This window comes from Glycine max, chromosome 4, assembly GCF_000004515.6.
Source record: "Glycine max cultivar Williams 82 chromosome 4, Glycine_max_v4.0, whole genome shotgun sequence".
In the NCBI taxonomy this organism is placed as follows: Eukaryota; Viridiplantae; Streptophyta; class Magnoliopsida; order Fabales; family Fabaceae; genus Glycine; species Glycine max.
Genome location: NC_016091.4, coordinates 18859563 through 18879680, shown reverse-complemented (window position 1 = coordinate 18879680; position 20118 = coordinate 18859563). Strand labels below are relative to the sequence as shown.

Genomic DNA, 20118 nt, shown 5'->3' with positions numbered 1-20118 from the left:
TTTATAATCTATTGATCTTGCTTAGTGAGCTCGTTTTGCTAAGTGGAAATCCACATTTGGCGCTAAGCGTGACATTTTACACTGAGCGCAATTCCAACCCAAGCGGAATTGCGCTTAGCGCACTTGTCTTGCTAAACGAGATGTCCAAAAGTGTTTTTTTGCAAATCCCAATGGTCAAAGCATGAAGACTTCGGTTACAAACATACAGTACAAATTTGAAGGCGATCCAACAATTAACGAGTTCGAGATTGCGGTTTTACTGAAATAGGTTTAGGTAAAAGTTGAAATCTCACAGTTTCAACCTAAGTTAATAAAATTCCATATAACTCAATATCCACAACAAGAAAATCACACATGTCTAATTCACAGAAGTTATCAACTCACCCAAATCAATCACATAATCAAATAACACAAGAAATACATTAAACATTGATTTTTAGTTGGTGCAATTTTAAGGATGTTACACTTTCACCCGATCAAGCATGAGATATGAGCCTAACAAAACCCAAGATAGACATCACCGAGTTGTAGCTAATCTAGAATGGAAGACAATATGCATGGCAATCCTTCAATCTCCACCCTACCCTGCTACAAATCAGATAATATTCCTATGATTCTTGAGTCTTGTGATCTAAAATATAGTCAAAATTGAAGGAAGAGGAATAAGAGATTGTATTGTTTTGAATGAGTATAGGTTTAAAAGGAGAAATATTCTAAAGAAATTATCTATCATTCATGGGTTCCAGGAGACAATGCAGTGACAACCATTCAGAGAACAAATCAAAATTTTGAGGAGTAGGGTTCAATCAGTTTTGGTCATGTTGCAATAAAGGTCAAAGAGCTGAAACTCAAACAGCAGAGCTTCAATCAAAACCTCAGAATGAAGCCACCATTAAAGTGATTAGAGACACTGAAATGGAGTTGGATGTGTTGGGTCCAAAACCCTTGGTGTTTTAGTTATGACAAACCTTCTGAACAAAAGTCACAAGCCTTTTTGAGTTTATGCCTACTAATGAGTTTGCTTAAATGTATTAAAAAATACAAGTTTTGTAAAGATCAACAATTTAAGTAAACTCAATGCTATCATGAGTCACTTAGAAAGGATGATAATCTTGAAATCTTAGTGGATAAAGAGAAAAACCTGAAGCCATGAGAAATAATCAGCAACTAAAGGACAAGAAGAATGTTGCAAACATGAAGATTTGCACAATGAACATGACATGAAGTACAACATTGTTGCAACACACTCAAAATGAAATTTATTTTACAAAATGAGTTCATTCTACACACTGTATCTATAGTTCTAGAAATACAATTGAGTTGTTCTTGGTGGCTATGGAAATATTGAAGAAAAATCTTCAAATTTTACACAACATTGGTGGCTTGTTACAACCTAGATCATGGACAAAATTGAGCCTAAAGTTGTAGACGTTGACTTGCCTGAACAACTTGATATATGTGCAATAATTTGACAACTACTTGAGTTACAAAAATGCATTTAAGATGATGTCAGTGTTTATGGAAAGCTAATAGAAAGATCTATATCTTTCATGCAGAATTCATGAACTAATATGACTTTTATCTTGGAGGAAATCGAAGATCAAGATCAAGATGTCATTTTGTCCTTACAATATAACACAACTGCAAGGCTTTGAAGATTGCTTATGCTGTAGTGGTCCAACTGACATGAGACCAATGCTTAAATGTCAAGGATATAATTCTCCACAACTAACATGCAGACATAAAAAGCTTGTTTGGCCATTCAAAGTGTCAAAGAAATAAAAAAAATAGTCGCAAGCATAACATGCTACAACAAGCTCACACCGAAATGTTTGGAATACAAGTATGTCATGTCATCTCATCAAAGCATTCCTATAAAGAGCACTCCGAACTATGATAAAGAGCTTTACGCCTTAATAAGAGCACTCTGAACTTGGGAACATTACCTTTTTTCCAAGGAATTTGTCATTCATAGTGATCATCAATCACTTAAGCTCATTAGAGGGCAAAGCAAGTTAAACAAAAGGCATGCAAAATGGGTAGAGTACCTAGAGCAATTTCCATATGTTATCAAATACAAAAAGGGAAAAACAAATGTGGTAGTTGGTGCCCTCTCTAGGAGACACACATTGTTTTGCTCCCTAGGAGCTCAAATTTTAGGATCTGATAACATTAGGGACTTGAATGCTTTAGATGAACATTTCTCTCCCATTTACAAGAGTTGTGGGAAAAAGGCCCAAGATGGATTCTATTTGGCTGAGGGGTATTTGTTCAAAGAAGGAAAGCTTTGCATACCCCAAGGAACCATCAGGAAATTACTTGTGAAGGAGAGCCATGAGGGTGGGCTCATGGGCAACTTTAGGATAGACAAGACCCTTGTCTTACTCAAAGAAAAGTTCTATTAGCCCCATATGAAGAAAGATGTCCATAAGCATTGCACTAGGTGTGTGGCTTGTTTACAAGCCAAGTTTAGGGTGATGCCTCATAGGCTATACACACCCTTACCCATTCCATCTACACCTTGGGTAAACATTAGTATGGACTTTGTCCTTGGGCTCCCTAGAACCCAAAGAGGTGTGGACTCTATCTTTGTGGTGGTGGATATGTTTAGCAAGATGGCACACTTTATACCATGACACAAGGTGGATGATGCTTCCGAAATCTCAAAACTCTTTTTTAGGGAAGTTGTGAGACTCCATGGTTTGCCTAGGACCATTGTGTCAGATAGAGATGCTAAGTTCCTTAGCCACTTCTGGAAAACATTATGGGCTAAGCTAGGAACTAAGCTTCTTTTCTCTACCACTTGTCATCCACAAACTGATGGGCAAACAGAGGTAGTGAATAGGTCTTTATCCACCCTTTTAAGGGCTCTTCTAAAAGGCAACCATAAGTCTTGGGATGAGTATCTTCCTCATGTAGAATTTTCCTACAACAGGGGGGTTCATAGAACCACCAAGCAATCCCCTTTTGAGGTTGTCTATGGGTTCAATCCCTTAACACCCTTAGACCTCATTCCCCTCCCACTTTACACTTCTTTTATACATAAAGATGGGGAATCTAGGTCAGAGTTTGTAAAGAAGTTGCATGAGAGGGTTAAGACCCAAATAGAGAACCAAGCAAAGGTGTATTCAACTAAGGGCAATAGAGGAAGAAATGAGCTAGTTCTTAATGAGGGGGACTGGGTTTGGATCCATCTTAGGAAGGATAGATTCCCTACTAAAAGGAAATCCAAGCTTAGCCCTAGAGGGGATGGACCTTTTCAGGTCTTGGAGAGGATCAATAATAATGCCTATAGGTTGGACCTCCCAAGAGACTATGGAGTCAGCACCACTTTTAATATTTCTGATTAAATTCCTTTTGCGGGTGGAGCTGATATAGAGGAGGAGGAACCAATAGATTTGAGGTCACATCCTCTTCAAGGGGGAGGGGATGATGCAATCCTCCCTAGGAAAGGACCAGTTACCAGAGCCATGAGAAAGAGGCTCCAAGAGGATTGGGCTAGAGCTGATAAAGAAGGCCTTAGGGTTCTTATGAACCTTAGGGTAGATTTTTGAGCCCATGGGCCAAGGTTGGGTCCACTCTTCTTTGTTAATATTAGAATAGGTTTTTTTCTTCTTTTGGGCCTTGTATTTTGGCCGTTCTAGTAGTATAGGGTTTTAGCCTTGTATTTCATGGCATTTTGAGTAGTCTTTGTAGTAGGGACTTTTTTGTATTTTCATGTATTTTGTCATGGGGGTGAGCTTAACTATTATAGGGGGTGTGTAGCTAAGCTCTAGCTTCTCATCTCAAGGAGGTGAGCTTAGCTATTAGAGAGGTGTGTGTAGCTAAGCTCTAGCTTCTCAAGGAGGTGAGCTTAGCTTTTACAGGGGTGTGTGTAGCTAAGTTTTAGCTTCTCAAGGAAGTTTTCTCAAAGAAGCTTCTCAAGGAAGTTTTCTCAAGAAAGCTTCTCAAGGAAGCTACCTAGTCTATAAATAAAAGCATGTGTAACACTTGTTGTAACTTTGATGAATGAAAGTCTTATGAGACACACTTCAAAGTTCCACTTATCTCCCTCTTTTATTCCTTAAATTTCATGCTCCCCCCTTCTCTCTTTGTTTTCCTCCATTAAAGCATCCTTTTCAAGCTTCTTATCCAAGGAACATTCTTGGTGGTGAAGCTCCTTCTTCCATGGCTTATTCCATGGCTTATTCCCTTGTGGATGACGCCTCCCCTCTCCTTTTCTCCTTTGCCTTCCACTACATCTCCATGGTGGAAAGTCACCATTGAAGGACCTCATTGAAGCTCAAAGATCCAGCCTCCATAGAAGCTTTACAAGCAAGCTTCCATCAAAAACACCAAAGTCAACATTTGAATGGTGTAATTGAGGACTCTGAGAATGAGAACATCAAAATGACACTTCGATGACAAACTAGAATTAAGACAAGAGAGATTCTGAGATAACTACATCAAAATGATGTATTGAAGTAAAGACCATGTAGTATATATGCATCAGAATGAAGTTGCATCAGAGTCTACATGAAAATGATGAAGATCTTGACTTTAAAGACTGAACTTTAGAATGGTTCATATTACACCTCAAAGACAACAACATGTTATCCATATGCTGCCACACATACAAAGGGAACATCATAAGACTAAGGTTGATAGCATCTCACTAATTTCCATATGTTGTCACACACATTGAGGACACTATAATGTGTGTGCTAACTGTATTAGAAGATGCACAAGTGGAAAACTAAGAATGTCCTTGAGAAGATATGGTGTGCAACTATTGGGAAGATTCAAGAAATTATGTTCAATAAGGGAAGCACAAATGATAGAAAGAGAAGAGAGATAATGAATTCATCGAATCTCTTGTACCACTACCATGGTGACTTAATCCTTGACTAAACAAATTGCACTCAAACTGTTGTAGAAAATGAAAGCATTTTCTTATGGAAACCAAAGATTAGTAATCAGAACCTTCATCTAGATTCCTTACATTGCTACTTTTTCCAGAGCCATGTACTCTGCCTCTATAGCGGATAAAGCCACTGTGGGCTGAAGTGTTGCCTTCCAACTGACAAGAGAGTTTCCAATCGTGAATGCATACCCAATCATAGATCTCCTTGCATCCAAATCAGTAGCATGTTCAGAATCTAAGTAACCAACATAGGACGTGTCTCCATGGTAGATGAGTCTAATATCAGTTGTACCCTTAAGGTACCTGAATACATTTCATAACTTGCCAATGTTCCTTCCTAGGATTACCCATATACCTACTTGCAACACTGACTATTTGTGCCAGGTTTGATCGAGGGCATACTATAACATACATAAGACTACCTATAACACTTGCATAAGGAACAGAAAACATGTATTCCTTCTCTAATTCTGACCGAGTACTATTGAGTTCAGGTAGACGAATGGACGCTATCAGAGGAGTACATACTACTTTTGCAAATTCCATCCCAAAATGATTTAGCATTTTCTAAATGTATTCCTTTTGACATAGAAATAACTTCTTACGGACTTCATCCCTCTTGATCTCCATGCCTAAAATCTTTTCAATAACTCTCATGTCCATCATCTTAAATTCACTACTGAGTAATGACTTCAACTTCTAAATTGCCAAAAAATTTTGAGATGCTTTAAGCATGTCGTCCGCATAGAGTAGTAGATATATGTGGGTCCATCCTCCACCTTGCTTTTTTCCAAGCCATTGTCAGACCTAAGACACTTTACTGTTTTTCCTGTCTGATTCTTCACAAACTTCTTTTTCCCTATAATCAACATAATTCCACCTTCAACCTAACAATAATTCATTGGATTCGGTAGAACAAAGTTCCAGGTCATTGTCAGTCCTAAGACACTTTGCTATATTTCCTGTTTGATTCTTCATAGACCACCCTTTCCCTTCGATCAACGTAACTCCACCTTCAATCCAGCAAGAAAAGCCTTTTGAATCCAGGGCACCCATACATACAATATTTTTCTCAAGCTCTAGAACATGATGAACTTTAATCAAGGTTCTAACAACACCATCATGCATTCTGATTGGTATAGAACCTATAATGACAGACTTACAAGGAGCATCGTCACTGATGAGGACGTTACCATCAAAATTCTTCTCATATGTGACAAACCAATGTCTGTGTGGACACATATGATAAGAATAACATGAGTCTAGTACCCATTGTTCAAAATGTTGTTGTAATTGTTCACCAAGATCTTGAAACAAATCTCTTTTTGATAATGAGTCATTTTGAACAAGAGTAGCAACATAATCTTTCTTTGGACAATCTCACTTCCAGTGACCCGATTCTTTGTAGTAACTGCAGATGTCCTTTGGATCTACTTTGCTCTTCTTACCGCCTTTGTCTTTCTTCTTCTTTTGCCTTTTAGCATAACCAGTCCTCGATAATCCAAATGCAGAGGCTTCATCACCATTCCCAAACACCTTTAGTCGAAGCTCTTAAGAATAGAGACTGGACTTGACTTCTTCAAGTGTAATGGAGTCTTTGCCTACATTAAAAGAACTAACAAAATTCTCATAGAAAGGAGGAAAAAAGGCTAACAAAATAATTTCCAGATCTTCATCTTCCATCTTGACATCAATGTCGCGTAGCTCCATCAAAACATAGTTTATTTCATCAAGATGTTCTTTCAGTGGCATACCTTCCCTCCTTTGAAAGCCAAACAAACATTGTTTGATAAACAACTTGTCGTAGATTGATTTTGTCATGAAGAGTTTCTCCAAATTGAGACAAAGCCCTACAACAGTTAGTTCTTCAAAAACTTCATAAGGAACCTCATCAGACAAAGATAAGAGAATTAACGAATACACCTTTTCCTCTTATAACTCAAGCATTTACTTATTAATCTTCAACAATTGACTAGAGAGAGGAGCCCAGATGCCCTATTCTTTCAACAAGGCTTGCATCTCTATGCACCAAAGGCTTAAGCTATTCTTCCTTGTGAATTTCTTAATCTTGATTGTGTTGGCCAACTTCTTAATAGAATCTTAAAGATGCGGCATGGATAAATAACAAATAGAATGGTTGACCACTGATGACTTGATCTACCATGAAATAGATGTGGAACTAATCTAGAACTGAAGCTCTAGATACCAATTTGTTGGGAAGATTCGAGAAATTCTATTCAGATAGGGAAGCACAAATGATAGAAGAATAGAGATATCGTGCAAAATTGTTAAGTTTATTGCGAATAACAAAATTTACAATTAAAGGGTCTTAATCAATCTCAAGCTCTCTAAACCCAGAAAATAGCTTCTTACAAAGGAGACAACAACTAATTGTCTAACCTAAAATTGTTACAATAGAAAAATAGAAAATAGTTAAAGTTACAACACGACCTATGTTAATGAACCACCAGATTGGATGCTTCCTTCTATGTGACTGGACGCTCCACCAGATTATAGAGGATTGGATGACCTATTCAGAAGACAAGAGTACTGAAGCAAACAACCACTATCATCCACCCTATCTCTGTTGTCCATCATCCAACAATCAACAAGTACAAAACACTAACACAACAACAACAACTTTCACATGTTACCTATGTTGAAGAATGCTACTTAAAAATGATATTTTCTATGATGAAGTGTTTGGATTGATGGAGTTGAGCTATTGATGCAATCCTACCCCGCAAGGGCATTGGATAGAAGACTCCAAGTAGATTGGGCCAGAGATGCAAGAGAAGGCCCTAGGGTTCTCATGAGCCTTAGGGTAGATTTTGGACCCATGGGCTAAGTACGAGCCCACTTATCTTTGTAAATATTTGATTAAGGTTTCATTATTTTTGGGCCTTGTATTTAGGGCTCCATAATGTAGGTAGGGTACCCTTGAAATGTAGAATTTTCCAACCCTTGTATTTTAGGGCACCTAGACTAGTTTTTGTATTAGGGGTAGTTTTGTAATTTCACATGCATTGAGTGAATATTTGGTGTGTGCGTTGGTAAATAAATTTAATTGAATAGGGAGAAGCCCAATCCAATTAAATTTTAGAGGGGAAGGTGAGCATTTGCTTGCTACACCCCATTGCCACATCATATAGTCACACTTTGTGCATGTCCTTCATGCTTTACATGCCTCATGACACCTAAGCACACTTAGTGGAATTTCAAATTCAATTTCAAATTCAAGTAAAATTTGAATAGAAATTCAAATTTCCCTCCAATTTTGTGTGACACTTAGGCTATAAATAGAGGCCATGTGTGTGCATTTTTTGGAACTTTGATCATTCGAAAATTAAACTTCAGATTTCAGAGCTCTTTTAGAGCACAAATTTTCGTGCTCTTCTCTTCCTCTCCCTTTATTCATCTCCTTCTTCCTCCAAGCTCTTATCCATGGCCTCCTATGGTGGTGAGCTTCTTATAGACTCATCTTCTCCTTGAAGTGGCATCTCCTCTCTCTCTTCCTTCTCCATTCTACTGCCATTCATCTTCCAAGAAGCAAAGGAATCCATTGATGAAGAAGATCCAAGGCCTACAAGCTCCAATGGAGCTTACATCAGCTATCTACAATGTTATATCTTGTTATCTCTATCAGAAAAAACCTACATCAGAATAGGTCCTTTCTCAGCAACATTAGAATATAGTTCTAATATACCATTAGAAAGTTTCTCAAAATTTGATCATTAGAATGGACTGATAAAAAAGGAGCTGACAACTGTAAAGTTAAAAGTAGTTTGTCAACTTCAAAAAGAAGTCACCCAATTTTCACTCCAAATGTGTTCTGAGTTCTGGATGGTTGCGACAAGAATGCATACAGCTTAGAGCTTCAAAGAAAATTCTCCCTAATGAGTGTTATAAAGATGTAAAAACCTATCAAACACCTTTTCCTAGTTTGTAATATGTATGTATTTCAAATTAACTATGTGGGTTAAGTTTAGTTGAGAGAGAAGTGATAGGGAGAACCCATGGAATGCAGGTAGATTAGAAAAAGTCTCTAAGATGGCATCTTGAAGAGGCTATACTAAAATAATACATGGGTAGCTTGGAACTTGTATTTTCTCTCTCATGACCAAGTAGGTGTCGTGGTTGAGTTGGTTTTGCTTCCCAAAAGTGAGGAGAATTATTCTATGGGTTAAGCCCACCTGAAGAGGTGAAGAATACTTGGATTGTTTCTCCTATGGTGTTGTGGTTGTGACAGGTTATCTCTAAGCCAAGACTAGGTGTGGTGCTGTGGTGAGGGAGATATTGTGAAGTCGAACAAGTGGTTGGCAGTTGTGAAAAGCTAGCATGTTGTTGGTTGTGTTAGTGGAAATCTCATCAATTTGGGTAAGGATTAAATGTAGCCCAAGGTTAGGGTGAACCAATATAAAAATTCTTGTGTTGAATCATTTTTCCCTTTCCTCTTTACATTATGTTATTTGTTGTCAAATATATTGCGTTTGCATCAAAACGTTCTGAGCATCAGAATGACATATATCATAATGCATACATAAGAAGGTTTTCATAACAAGCTTAATTGTTTTGTAAAATGGCATATCTAAACTAAATCATATTTGTGATGACAAGATTTGTGTTGTGTTAGACCAGTTCAATCGTATGCATCAAAGTATGAAAACTTTCATAAAACATAAAAATGGTTTTATGCATGAAAAGTTGGAAACAACATTTCGAGTAATAGCTTTTTGAGCACATCATTATGAACAACAACATTCTTAGTACTACATCTACATAACATAAACTGAGTTTTTCATAATAATAGTATTCTAAAAAATGCTTTTATTTAAGTAATTAAATTCTAAACATAAGCAAATGAGCATTGACATTAGGTTCTCATAATCATATCAAACATTTAATAATGAGTGTTGTGACTAACCACTTAGAGATCTTAGATACCTAAGTGCTTGAACCTCTATGTCAAGACTTTTTGAACACCAAGGTAATCTTGAGTAAAAGTTCAAAATGGTTAAAGTTTCAGGAAGATTTGGCAAAGTCACAATTCAACCCCCTTTCTTATGACATTTTGATCACTACAAGATGAAATTCTAAAACTTGAAGAAAACCATTGTAGGTAGAAGTCATGTGCTTCCTAGCTTAAACATGGTGCTAAGAACACTAAATTTTTCACTGAAAAGCTTCCCAAAGACAAAGGGTGAACTCTATCTCCAAGGTTCAAAAAGAAAATGGAGACTTTGTGAGAGATAAAGATGGTATTGAAGTGGCCATTACATATTACTTTTCTAACTTGTTCTCATCTTCCAATCCTTAACATATTGATGAAATTGCCTCTTTAGTTGAAGGGAAAATCTTGGCTGACCACTCTCAAGTTCTGAATAAAGTGTTTATAGTGGAAGAAGTCTATGAAGCCTTGCTGCAAATGGGTTCCACTAAAGCCTGGGGCCAGATGGAACCCCAACCCTCATTTCTAGAAATTTTGGCCTCAAGTATGCAAGGAAGTTGTGAGCTTGGTTCTGAATATATTGAATAATGGGGTTGATCCAACAAATTTGAACAAAACCTTCATTTCCCTCATACCAAAAGTCAAAAACCCCACTCATTTGGGTGAATTCAAATTGATAAGTCTTTGTAATGTGATTTTTAAGTTCGTTACCAAAATGATATCTAACAGACTTAAGGTGATTTTTCCCAACCTAGTATCTGAAACAAATTTCCTATGTATCGGGACGTCTCATAACTGATAATGCTTTGGCAGCCTTTGAAACTTTTCACTATATGCAACATAGATAGATAGGGAGGCAAGGCTCTATGGCTCTTAAGCTCAACATGTACAAAGCCTACAATAGAGTCAAATGGAAGTTCCTAGAAAGAATTCTGGTCAAGATGGGTTTTCCCAATCATTGGTGTGATCTCATCCTCAAGTGCATCACCATTGTGTGCTTTGTTGTTTTGATTAATGGGGCACCCTCTAAAGGGTTCAAGGCTTACTGGGGTTGGCGTAAGGGGACCCCTTGTCCTCTTACAAATTCATCCTTTATGCTAAAGCATTTTCCACTTTAATTACAAAGGCAGTCAGTGATAACTTGTTACATGGGATCAAGGTTTACCCTTAAGCTCCTTTTGTTTCACATCTTTTTTTTTCATTGATGATAGTATTATATTTGGTAGAGCAACTATTCACAACCGGCAAGTATATCGGATCGCACAAGTAGTATAAAACGGTAAGAACCGAGTATCGAACTCTCGGGGAACTTGTGTTATCTGGCAAGCTATTTTGATAAATAGGCGTTTGGTATAAAAATATGATTGTGGTTATGAACAGGTATTTAAACTATCTAGGCAAAAAGAAAGAAAATCACACAAGAGAAATACTGTGTAAAAATAAGTAGAGAATGCATTGGTCTTCCTTTTAGGTTCCTAATGCTAAAAAGGATGTTCTCTATTTAACAATGCTCATGCATTCCTATGTTGTCTCTTGGACTGCTAGACCCCGATTCCTCATGATAGCCTAGCCTAGTCCTGATCAAGCCTCGTCCGCAGATTCCTCTTGTAAGACTAAACTCAACCAAGACCGCATTAAGACACACATACACAACTAAGTTCTTGTACCCCGATTCCTCGTGATAGCACAACAACTTAGTCCCGTACTATCAAAGACTTTAGAATCAGACCAGTTTCCACTGTTGAATGACCCTAACAAAGCATGCATCTACGTGATCAAGGTAAAAGCACACTAGAATCAAAAGAAGATAGCACAAAGAACACACAAAACATCATTACATAGATAGAAATATATTTACATCAGGTACCTACAGGGAAGATCCAACAAAGGATTTAGCTTTCCATAGTTCGAAAACCTCCTTTACAACAAAGAGAAGAACAAGATGAAAGACTGCAAAAACACAAGTGGTGAGAATGTCTCCTTCACCTCTAGGATCTCACAATCACTCACAAACTCATCTCAAGCTCTCAGAATGGCTTCCGCTTCGAACTCGCGTCTCTGCAGATCTTCACATGGAAAAATCTCTCAAAACTCTCTGGAACTTGGACCTTTCTTTCTCTAGAACCTTCATGCATGCAGAGCTTCTCAAGAAAAGTTCCAAAACTCTCTTTGAAAATCTGATTTCAGGATTAAATGGGTGGCCTTGTTCATGCTCGTGTGCTTAGCACAGATCTGGATCGCTTAGCGCGCATAAGTGGATTTTGGCTTAGCGCACTTGTTTCACTTAGAGGATGAGCTGAAGCGGTGCGCTTGATGACCTAGAGTGGCAAGCTTAGCGAACTTGACAGCTCATCTTCTTCTGGATTCTTCCTCGCGCTTAGCCACTGAAGGTTGCGCTTAGCGAATTCTTGCTAAGTCAGCAACTTGGCTTAGCGCAAGAGTGAAAAACAGCACTTTGCCAAAGTTGCCTATGTAACCTGAAATTGAGAGAAATTGATTATTAAACGCACAAAACAAAAGTATAAATTATCTATTACCTATATGTAAAAAAAAGTACTTATAGTATTACAAAACAACCATAAATTGGGAAAGTTTTATACAATATACACAGGTTTTATACACAAAAGTTAGTCGTATTCATCGACTAACAACTCCCCCAAATTTACTGTTTTGCTTGTCCTCAAGCAAAGAGAATAGCTCACTTGTCCTCAAGTGGTAAAACATGCAGTGTTTATGTACAAAGGTGTATGCATTAAAATTTATTGATTGCATGATGAGAAAGATGAAGCAATGTGTACCTATCACTTGTTTTCACAGAATATGCAGCTAGACAAATAGGAGAACAAAATGTGAACTATACAGTTAGATGAGGTTAATCGTAAGACAGATTCAAGGAAAGTAGCTCAAACCACAGTCTCACGGCTACTGTCTCCCTCAAGCACAAGTGTTTAAGCTATTTATTGATAACAACTAATAGGAGGTCCAATCTTTGCATTTCATCTCATGTCATCAAGTCAGAAATATATAAACAGAATCAGAAGGACTTTCTCAGGCTTGTAGTGAGGTCGTGGCTACAAAAAAATTCACTGGTTTTTCTAGGATTCAAAAGTTTAGATTCTAAGAAAGCACAAGTCCTAGACTAATCTCAATGATCTTTTCTTGTTTTGTAGAAATAGCCTTCTCACTATTCCCTTTTCTTAAGTTGCTTTTGACCTTTTTGTAACAACACAACTTATTTTCTTTTTTTTTTAACATACCACTTTTTTGTTGTGTGTTCTAATGCTTAACCTTTTTCTTTTCATTCTTTTCAACTTTCCTCCCCCAAATTTAGAGTAAATTTGCCTTGAACCATATGCTCTCCTAGAATCTAAACAAGGTATTAGGAGATAATCATTTAAAGTTCAGGGTTCAATTCATGACAAATCAATAAACTTTATACAAGGGAGCAAAAGATACAAGTATCATTCAAGGTAAGCTATTTGGTCAAAAGAGCTTGTGTCTATACAATTCATGGCCTTCATCATGTTCTGAGTTGTACAAATCATTCTAGAATTCAGAGATTTATGCAAAGATCATTATTCACAGTTAGTCGTTCACTCACAGAGTAAGGTCACACTCTCACCGGTTTTTGGTTCAAGCTTTTCTTTCACAATCAATCTGTCTAGTGACTAACCATTCTATTATAAGTTCACACTCTTGTTCTTTCTTTGTTCAACATGCATATTTGCTCAAATTCATGAAAGGAAACACACATCTCATCTTAAGCATGCATTCAATTTAAAACAAGGAATACAACCATTTTCACAAAATAAATAAACTACTTCACTGCCATACCATCAAAAGTTAAGTTAAACTGTTCATGATGCTTCAAGATGAGCAACTATACTACTCATGCACAAGACTAACAAAAAGTAACTAATGTACTAACATCAACATTATACTAATAATTCAAAAACACAAAAAGAAGCATAAAATCTCCAGAAATATCCACATTCTTGTCAAGATGGACCACAACTTCCTCATTAGTCCATCTAGTCAGAAAAGTCTGAACCATCCTCTAGGTAGTAAGCTGGTGAGTTAGGAGGAGTTGCAACTTTGTTATCTGAGTCATCGAGAATAAGTATCAAAGGTGGTGCCGGTGGAGCTGGTGGAAGTGGTAGAATCTCAACCCTCGGGGAAACCTGTGGGTCTACTACTAGTGGTTACGACTTAGTTGGTGCAGGCTCTGTCCTTGTTGGTATGGGACTGGGGGGCACAACCTTGGGAGATCTTCCTAATAGCAGCTGAGCTTCAGGCCAGGCCACTTTATCTAAAAATTGCTCCATGAATACTATTGGCCTATTATGAGCCAAATGCTGCTGGTTGTAGACAATAATCAGCTACCCCCGGATTAGGCTCTGCAACATAGGAACTATAGGTTGTGCTTGTAGGCCATTTGGTTCCATGGTTGCTGTTGGAGGAGGTGGGTTGGATGATGAAGGGATGTCTTCAGCTCTTGCTCTCTTTCTTGAGGCCATCGGTAAGAAAAGAATGTGAACATTGGAAAGAAAATTAATTTAGAAGAAAGATAAAGGTCGCTTATCGAAAAAGGGTTCGCTTAGCGAGTCTTCACAAAAAACACTATACTCGCTTGGTGACCTATAGATCCCTCTAAGCCTAAAACTTGCCGCAATGATGTGCACTTAGCTCTCCTTACACAGTAAAATTTTCACAAATTCTACTAAGTTATGGGAGCTTAGCGAAATGGGTCGTCAGCTCAATCACTATCGTAAAGAACTTCGCTAGGCACAAGGATACAGGCTCAGCGCACGACTATTATGACAAAAAAGAAATTCTAAGTTGCTTGGGCTTGGTGAATCAGCCTCGCTTAGCCACAAGTACTTATCCAAAGGATGAGTATTCATCCTCTATAGATCCAATCGCTTAGCACGACAAATACGCTCAGCGAATTCTATTGAAGAATACAACTATTATTGATATACTCGCTCAGCACAAAAGGTGCGCTCAATGAGTTCTATTGAAACAATCAATGGGCATTGCTAGACTAGCTTAGCGAGACAAGTGCACTCAACAAGTTTTACCAAAAATGCATGTATGCAATGAGTATAGATGAACTCGCTGAGCGCTGAAGGCTTGCTGAGCGAGTTCATTGCAAATTTCAAGAAAACAGCAGAAAACGCAGTTCATATTCTTCTAAAATTGAAACCTCTAACAAGTAGATTACGCATGCAAAGTTTCCAACATACCTATCAACAAACACCCTATATAGACACCTAAACTTAAGCTACTCCTACACATACTACAATCTTATAATTCCTAAAGCTAGTTTTAAAAGTTTTCTATCCTAAGGTTAAGCAAAATAACAAAGATAAGGATCATGAGGAACTTACTTGAATTGCTGATACAGTTGACCCAATGCAGATGTTGGATTAGATGAGAGAGGGAGAAAGAGATGATATGGTTAATGCAGAATTCTCCAGCTGTCCCTACACTCAGCACTTGCCATTGTGCTGAAGTTACACTTAACCAATGCTTTTTCGACACTTCCACTTAGCGAATGCTTCGCTAAGCGGGAGAGTCGTTTGGTTTTCCAAGGCCAGCCGCTTAGCGGGGCTCGCGCTAAGCGGGAGAGTCGTTTGGGTTTTTTTTTTAAACACACAAATACTTAGCTTAGCGAGATCTACAGATCAAAAAACCTGCAATTCTCACTAAGCCGAGATCTGAGCCCGCTTAGCAGAAATCATGTATTTTATGTGCAGTGAAGCTAGTGTTGAGCGGTTAAGAGATCCGCTTAGCGCACAAGCTGCCACAATTAATTAAGCTTAGCGGATATGAATGGTGCTAAGCAAAAGCAAATCCAATTTAAACCGCAAGAATATCCGCTTAGCCAGCAGATTACACGCTCAGCCCTATGGCCCTCAATTCTGACCGCAATGAATTGCGCTTGGTGACATTGGGTCTCGCTTAGCCAAGGTGAAGCCATCGCTCAGCGATCAGTCTGTCGCTTAGCGGAATTCAACTCGAATTGATTTTGGCTTAGCCAAACCTTGGCTAGCTTAGCGGAAATAATCAACCTCAGGTGCCAGGGTGGTGCGCTAAGCGCTTGAACTCGTGGCTTAGCGCATGAGTGATTTATGCGCTTAGCGAGAAGCAGGCACTTAGCGAAAGGACTAATTTTCAAAAAGATTTTTTTTTTTAAGTTATAACTTAGTCCTTTCCCAAGAAATTAAAACCCTTAATTTCACATTCAAAGAGAGGTTGATATGCTCCATGTAAAGATTATTAAACAAGTTCCTAATGATCAAATGCATGAAAAACAAACACAACAAAGATTAAAACTGGGTTGCCTCCCAGGAAGCGCTTCTTTAACGTCATTAGCTTGACGCTTTCACCTCACTTGGAGATCAAATGAACAGTGTCCTGTGTCCTGATAAATTCTTTTCCATGATACAGTTTTAGCCTTTGGCCATTGACAACCCATGTCCTTTCAGGATCCTGAGATTGTGGGTCATATAGCTCTATTGCACCATAAGATCGAACTTTCTTAATAACATAGGGTCCACAACATTTGGATTTTAGCTTACCAGGAAATAATTTCAATCTTGAATTAAATAGTAGTACTTCTTGTCCTGGTTTGAATTCTCTCTTCGACAACTTCCTATCGTGATACGTCTTCACCTTTTCTTTGTAAAGTCACGAAGATTCATAAGCTGTTAATCGCATTTCTTCTAGTTCCAGCAACTAGATCTTTCTCTGCTCTCTGGATGCCTTCTCATCAAAGTTCAGAAATTTTAGAGCCCAATATGCCTTATGTTCCATTTCAACTGGTAAATGACATGATTTGCCATATACCAATTGAAACGGAGACAGCCCAATTGGAGTTTTGTATGCAGTTCTATAGGCCTACAATGCGTCTTCCAATTTGGATGACTAGTCTTTTCTAGTTGATGCCACTGTTTTTTCTAGTATTTTCTTTAATTCTCGGTTAGAGACTTCGACTTGCCCATTAGTTTGTGGATGGTAGGGGGACTCTACTCTATGATTCACATGGTATTGTCTCAATACCTTTTGGAGTTGAGTATTACAAAAGTGCGAACCACCATCACTGATCAGTATTCGAGGTACTCTAAATCGAGAAAAAATATTTTTCTTGATAAATTTCACCATAATTTTAGCATCATTCCTTGCAGTGGCCATAGCTTCCACCCATTTAGATACTTAATCAATAGCCACTAGAATATACTCATTCCCTGCTGATGAAGGAAAAGGGCCCATGAAATCAATACCCCAGCAATCAAAAACTTCAACTTCCATAATGTTTTGCAGAGGCATCTCATTTCTTCGAGAAATTCCCCCCATTCTCTAACATTGGTCACATTTTAAGACATGATGATGGGCGTCTTTGAAAATTGTTGGCCAAAAAAATCTTGATTGTAAGACCTTGGTTGCTGTTTTGCTTCCGCCATAATGCCCACCACACGGTGAATTGTGACAGTGCCATAGTATACATTTGGCTTCCTCACTCGTCACACATCTCCTAAAAAGGTTATCTGCACCCATTTTGAACAAGTGGGGGTCATCCCAAACATAATGTCGCGCATCAAAGAAGAACCTCTTTCTTTGTTGCCAATTGAGGTCTTTAGGAATGACCTCGGCTGCCTTAAAATTAGCCATGTCAGCAAACCAGGGTCTCCCTTCAATCAAAAACAAGGATTCGTCTGGGAACTTATCTCTTATTTTAGCTTCCTTTGAGGTGACATCCTCATTCACCAATCTGGATAGGTGATCGGCTACCATATTTTCATATCCTTTTTTGTCCTTGATGACCAAATCAAATTCTTGAAGCAGCAGTATCCATCTGATCAATTATGGCTTAGAATCAGCTTTGCGCAGCAAATATTTGATTGCAGCATGATCAATGTAGATCACTATCCTTGATCCTACCAGATAAGATCGGAATTTCTCAAGTGTGAACACAATTGCCAGCAATTCCTTCTCAGTGGTGGCATAGTTAATCTGCGCATCACTCAATACTTTGCTAGCATAGTAGATGGTATGAAATACTCTGCCTTTCCTCTTCCTGAGCACAACACCTATTGCGTAATCACTTGCATCACACATTAATTCAAATTCTTGTCCCCAATCTGGTGATGTGATCACAGGAGCAGAAACCAATTTAGCTTTGAGGGTGTTAAAGGCTTCTAAACATTCACCATCAAACACAAACACAACCTTCTTATTCAACAGGTTGGTGAGAGGTTTCGCAATTTTGGAGAAGTCTTTAATGAACCGTCGATAAAATCTTGCATGACCCAAAAAACTACGGATGCCTTTCACATTGACTGGAGGTGGAAGTTTATCAATAACATCTAGTTTTGCTTTATCCACCTCGATTCCTTTTTTCGAAATCTTGTGTCCCAACATGATGCCTTCTTGAACCATAAAATGACATTTCTCCCAGTTAAGTACCAGATTGGATTCTTCACACTGCTGTAACACCTTTTCTAGATTTGCTAAACAATTCTCAAAAGATGCACCAAAGACTGAAAAATCATCCATAAAGACTTCAATGCATTTCTCTACCATGTCAGCAAAGATAGCCATCATACATCTTTGGAACGTAGCAGGAGCATTACATAACCTAAATGGCATGCGGCGATAAGCAAAAACACCGAAGGGACATGTGAAAGCTGTCTTTTCTTGGTCTTGGGGGTCTACATCAATCTGATTATAACCTGAATATCCATCCAAAAAATAGTAGAAAGATTTCCCTGCAAAATCTTTTCTTATGGCTTCATTAAGCTTTCTATAGTTGATGCACATACGTCATCCTGTGACTGTTCTAGTAGGAATTAGTTCATTTTGATCATTCTTCACTACTGTCATTCCTCCTTTTTTTGGAACAACTTGAACAGGACTAACCCATGAGCTATCTGAAATTGGATAAATGAGGCCCGCCTCTAGTAATTTGAGCACCTTTTTACTTACCTCTTCCTTCATTATAGGATTCAACCTTCTCTGAGGCTGTCGCACTGGTTTAAAATTGGTTTCTAGATTGATTTTATGCATACAATATGATGGGCTGATTCCCTTTAGATCTAAAATGTGCCAACCAATAGCCGCTTTACGACGTTTAAGAATATGCACTAATTGATCCTCTTCTTCCTTCTTTAAAGAGTTACTAATTATGACCGGTTTAATCTCGTCATCTTCCAAGAATATATAATTTAGATGTGCTGGAAGGGTTTTTAATTCTGCTTTGGGCTTTTCTGGTGGTCTCATTTTCTCCAATTTTTCGAAAACCACACGATCAACACAATTGTCTTTCGAATCATCACACTCTTCATTATCGACTAAGTTGTCTATCTCATCACCCAATTCTTTTTCCAAAGGAAAATGTTGTATCATGGTTGAAGTTGTTAATACTATTTCCTGTTCCACCTCTTCCTCCTCAGAACAAGCATCACCCATATCTGAATGTTTCATGGCCTTAAAGAGGTCAAAAGAGACTTTTTGATCCTCTACAGTGAGTTCCAATCTACCTTTCTATGTTCCTCTAACATAGCCAGCAGCTGCCGAGCAGGAGTATTCTGGAGTACTGGAGACTTCAAACGTTTCCTCTTCAGTGGTCATATGATGATGGATGGAGGTAACTTGAAAAATGCTTTCTTGATACGTTTTGATCTCTACACACTCTTCCTCTTGTCTGGCTGCAGTGTTAGCCATGTCATCCACCAACTTACTAATCTGAGTTGCGGTTCTTCTAAAAGCCTATTGCATTGACTCTACTGTATCTTTAAATTGCATTAGCAGGTCATCTAGATTAATAACTCCTTTTGCTTTATCATCATAATCTAGTTGCCAGCATGACTCCCAGTGATAGCCTGCAGAAGACTGGTTCCTTTGAAATTGACTTCCCTGTTGTTGCATTCCATAACAAGATCCTTTAGAGCTGGCTTGGTATGTCATGAAGTCTTCCAAAATACTCTCAAGATCAGGGACTCTTTCCTCTTCAAGGTATTCATACATGACCGGTTCCTGTCTCCGGTCATGGTTATTTATAGAATAAAAATAACAATTGTCTTTATTATGCTATCCTTTGGCAAAATCACAGTTCATTAATGGGACTGAGATAATAATCTTCATGATATAGCAATGAAGGAGTTGCCTTAGTGAGGAGTACCAAATCACCTGTACGAGAGTCTATACACATAGAATACTAACAAGTAGCGGTTATCCAATTCAATAAGAGAAGATAAATATAAAT

The 20118-nt window shown here is 38.1% G+C and overlaps 1 protein-coding gene and 1 pseudogene across 1 annotated transcript; both read right to left on the bottom strand.

Moving 5' to 3' along the window:
• Nucleotides 1–4977: 4977 nt before the first annotated feature.
• Nucleotides 4978–5467, bottom strand: LOC121174719 (secreted RxLR effector protein 161-like). The gene is made up of 2 exons (XM_041014639.1): nt 5316–5467; nt 4978–5206 (listed from the first exon to the last, which is right to left on the bottom strand). Exons 1-2 carry the CDS (start codon nt 5465–5467, stop codon nt 4978–4980), a joined length of 381 nt encoding a protein of 126 aa, XP_040870573.1.
• Nucleotides 5468–16244: 10777 nt separating this feature from the next.
• Nucleotides 16245–19322, bottom strand: LOC113001414 (uncharacterized; annotated as a pseudogene).
• Nucleotides 19323–20118: the final 796 nt, after the last annotated feature.

Coding starts and splice junctions, on each gene's coding strand:
- LOC121174719 (XM_041014639.1), bottom strand. CDS start 5,467: ATGCTAAATCATTTTGGGATGGAATTTGCAAAAGTAGTATGTACTCCT. Junction 5,207..5,315: donor AGTGTTATAGGTAGTCTTAT/GTATGTTATAGT, acceptor AAATGTATTCAG/GTACCTTAAGGGTACAACTG.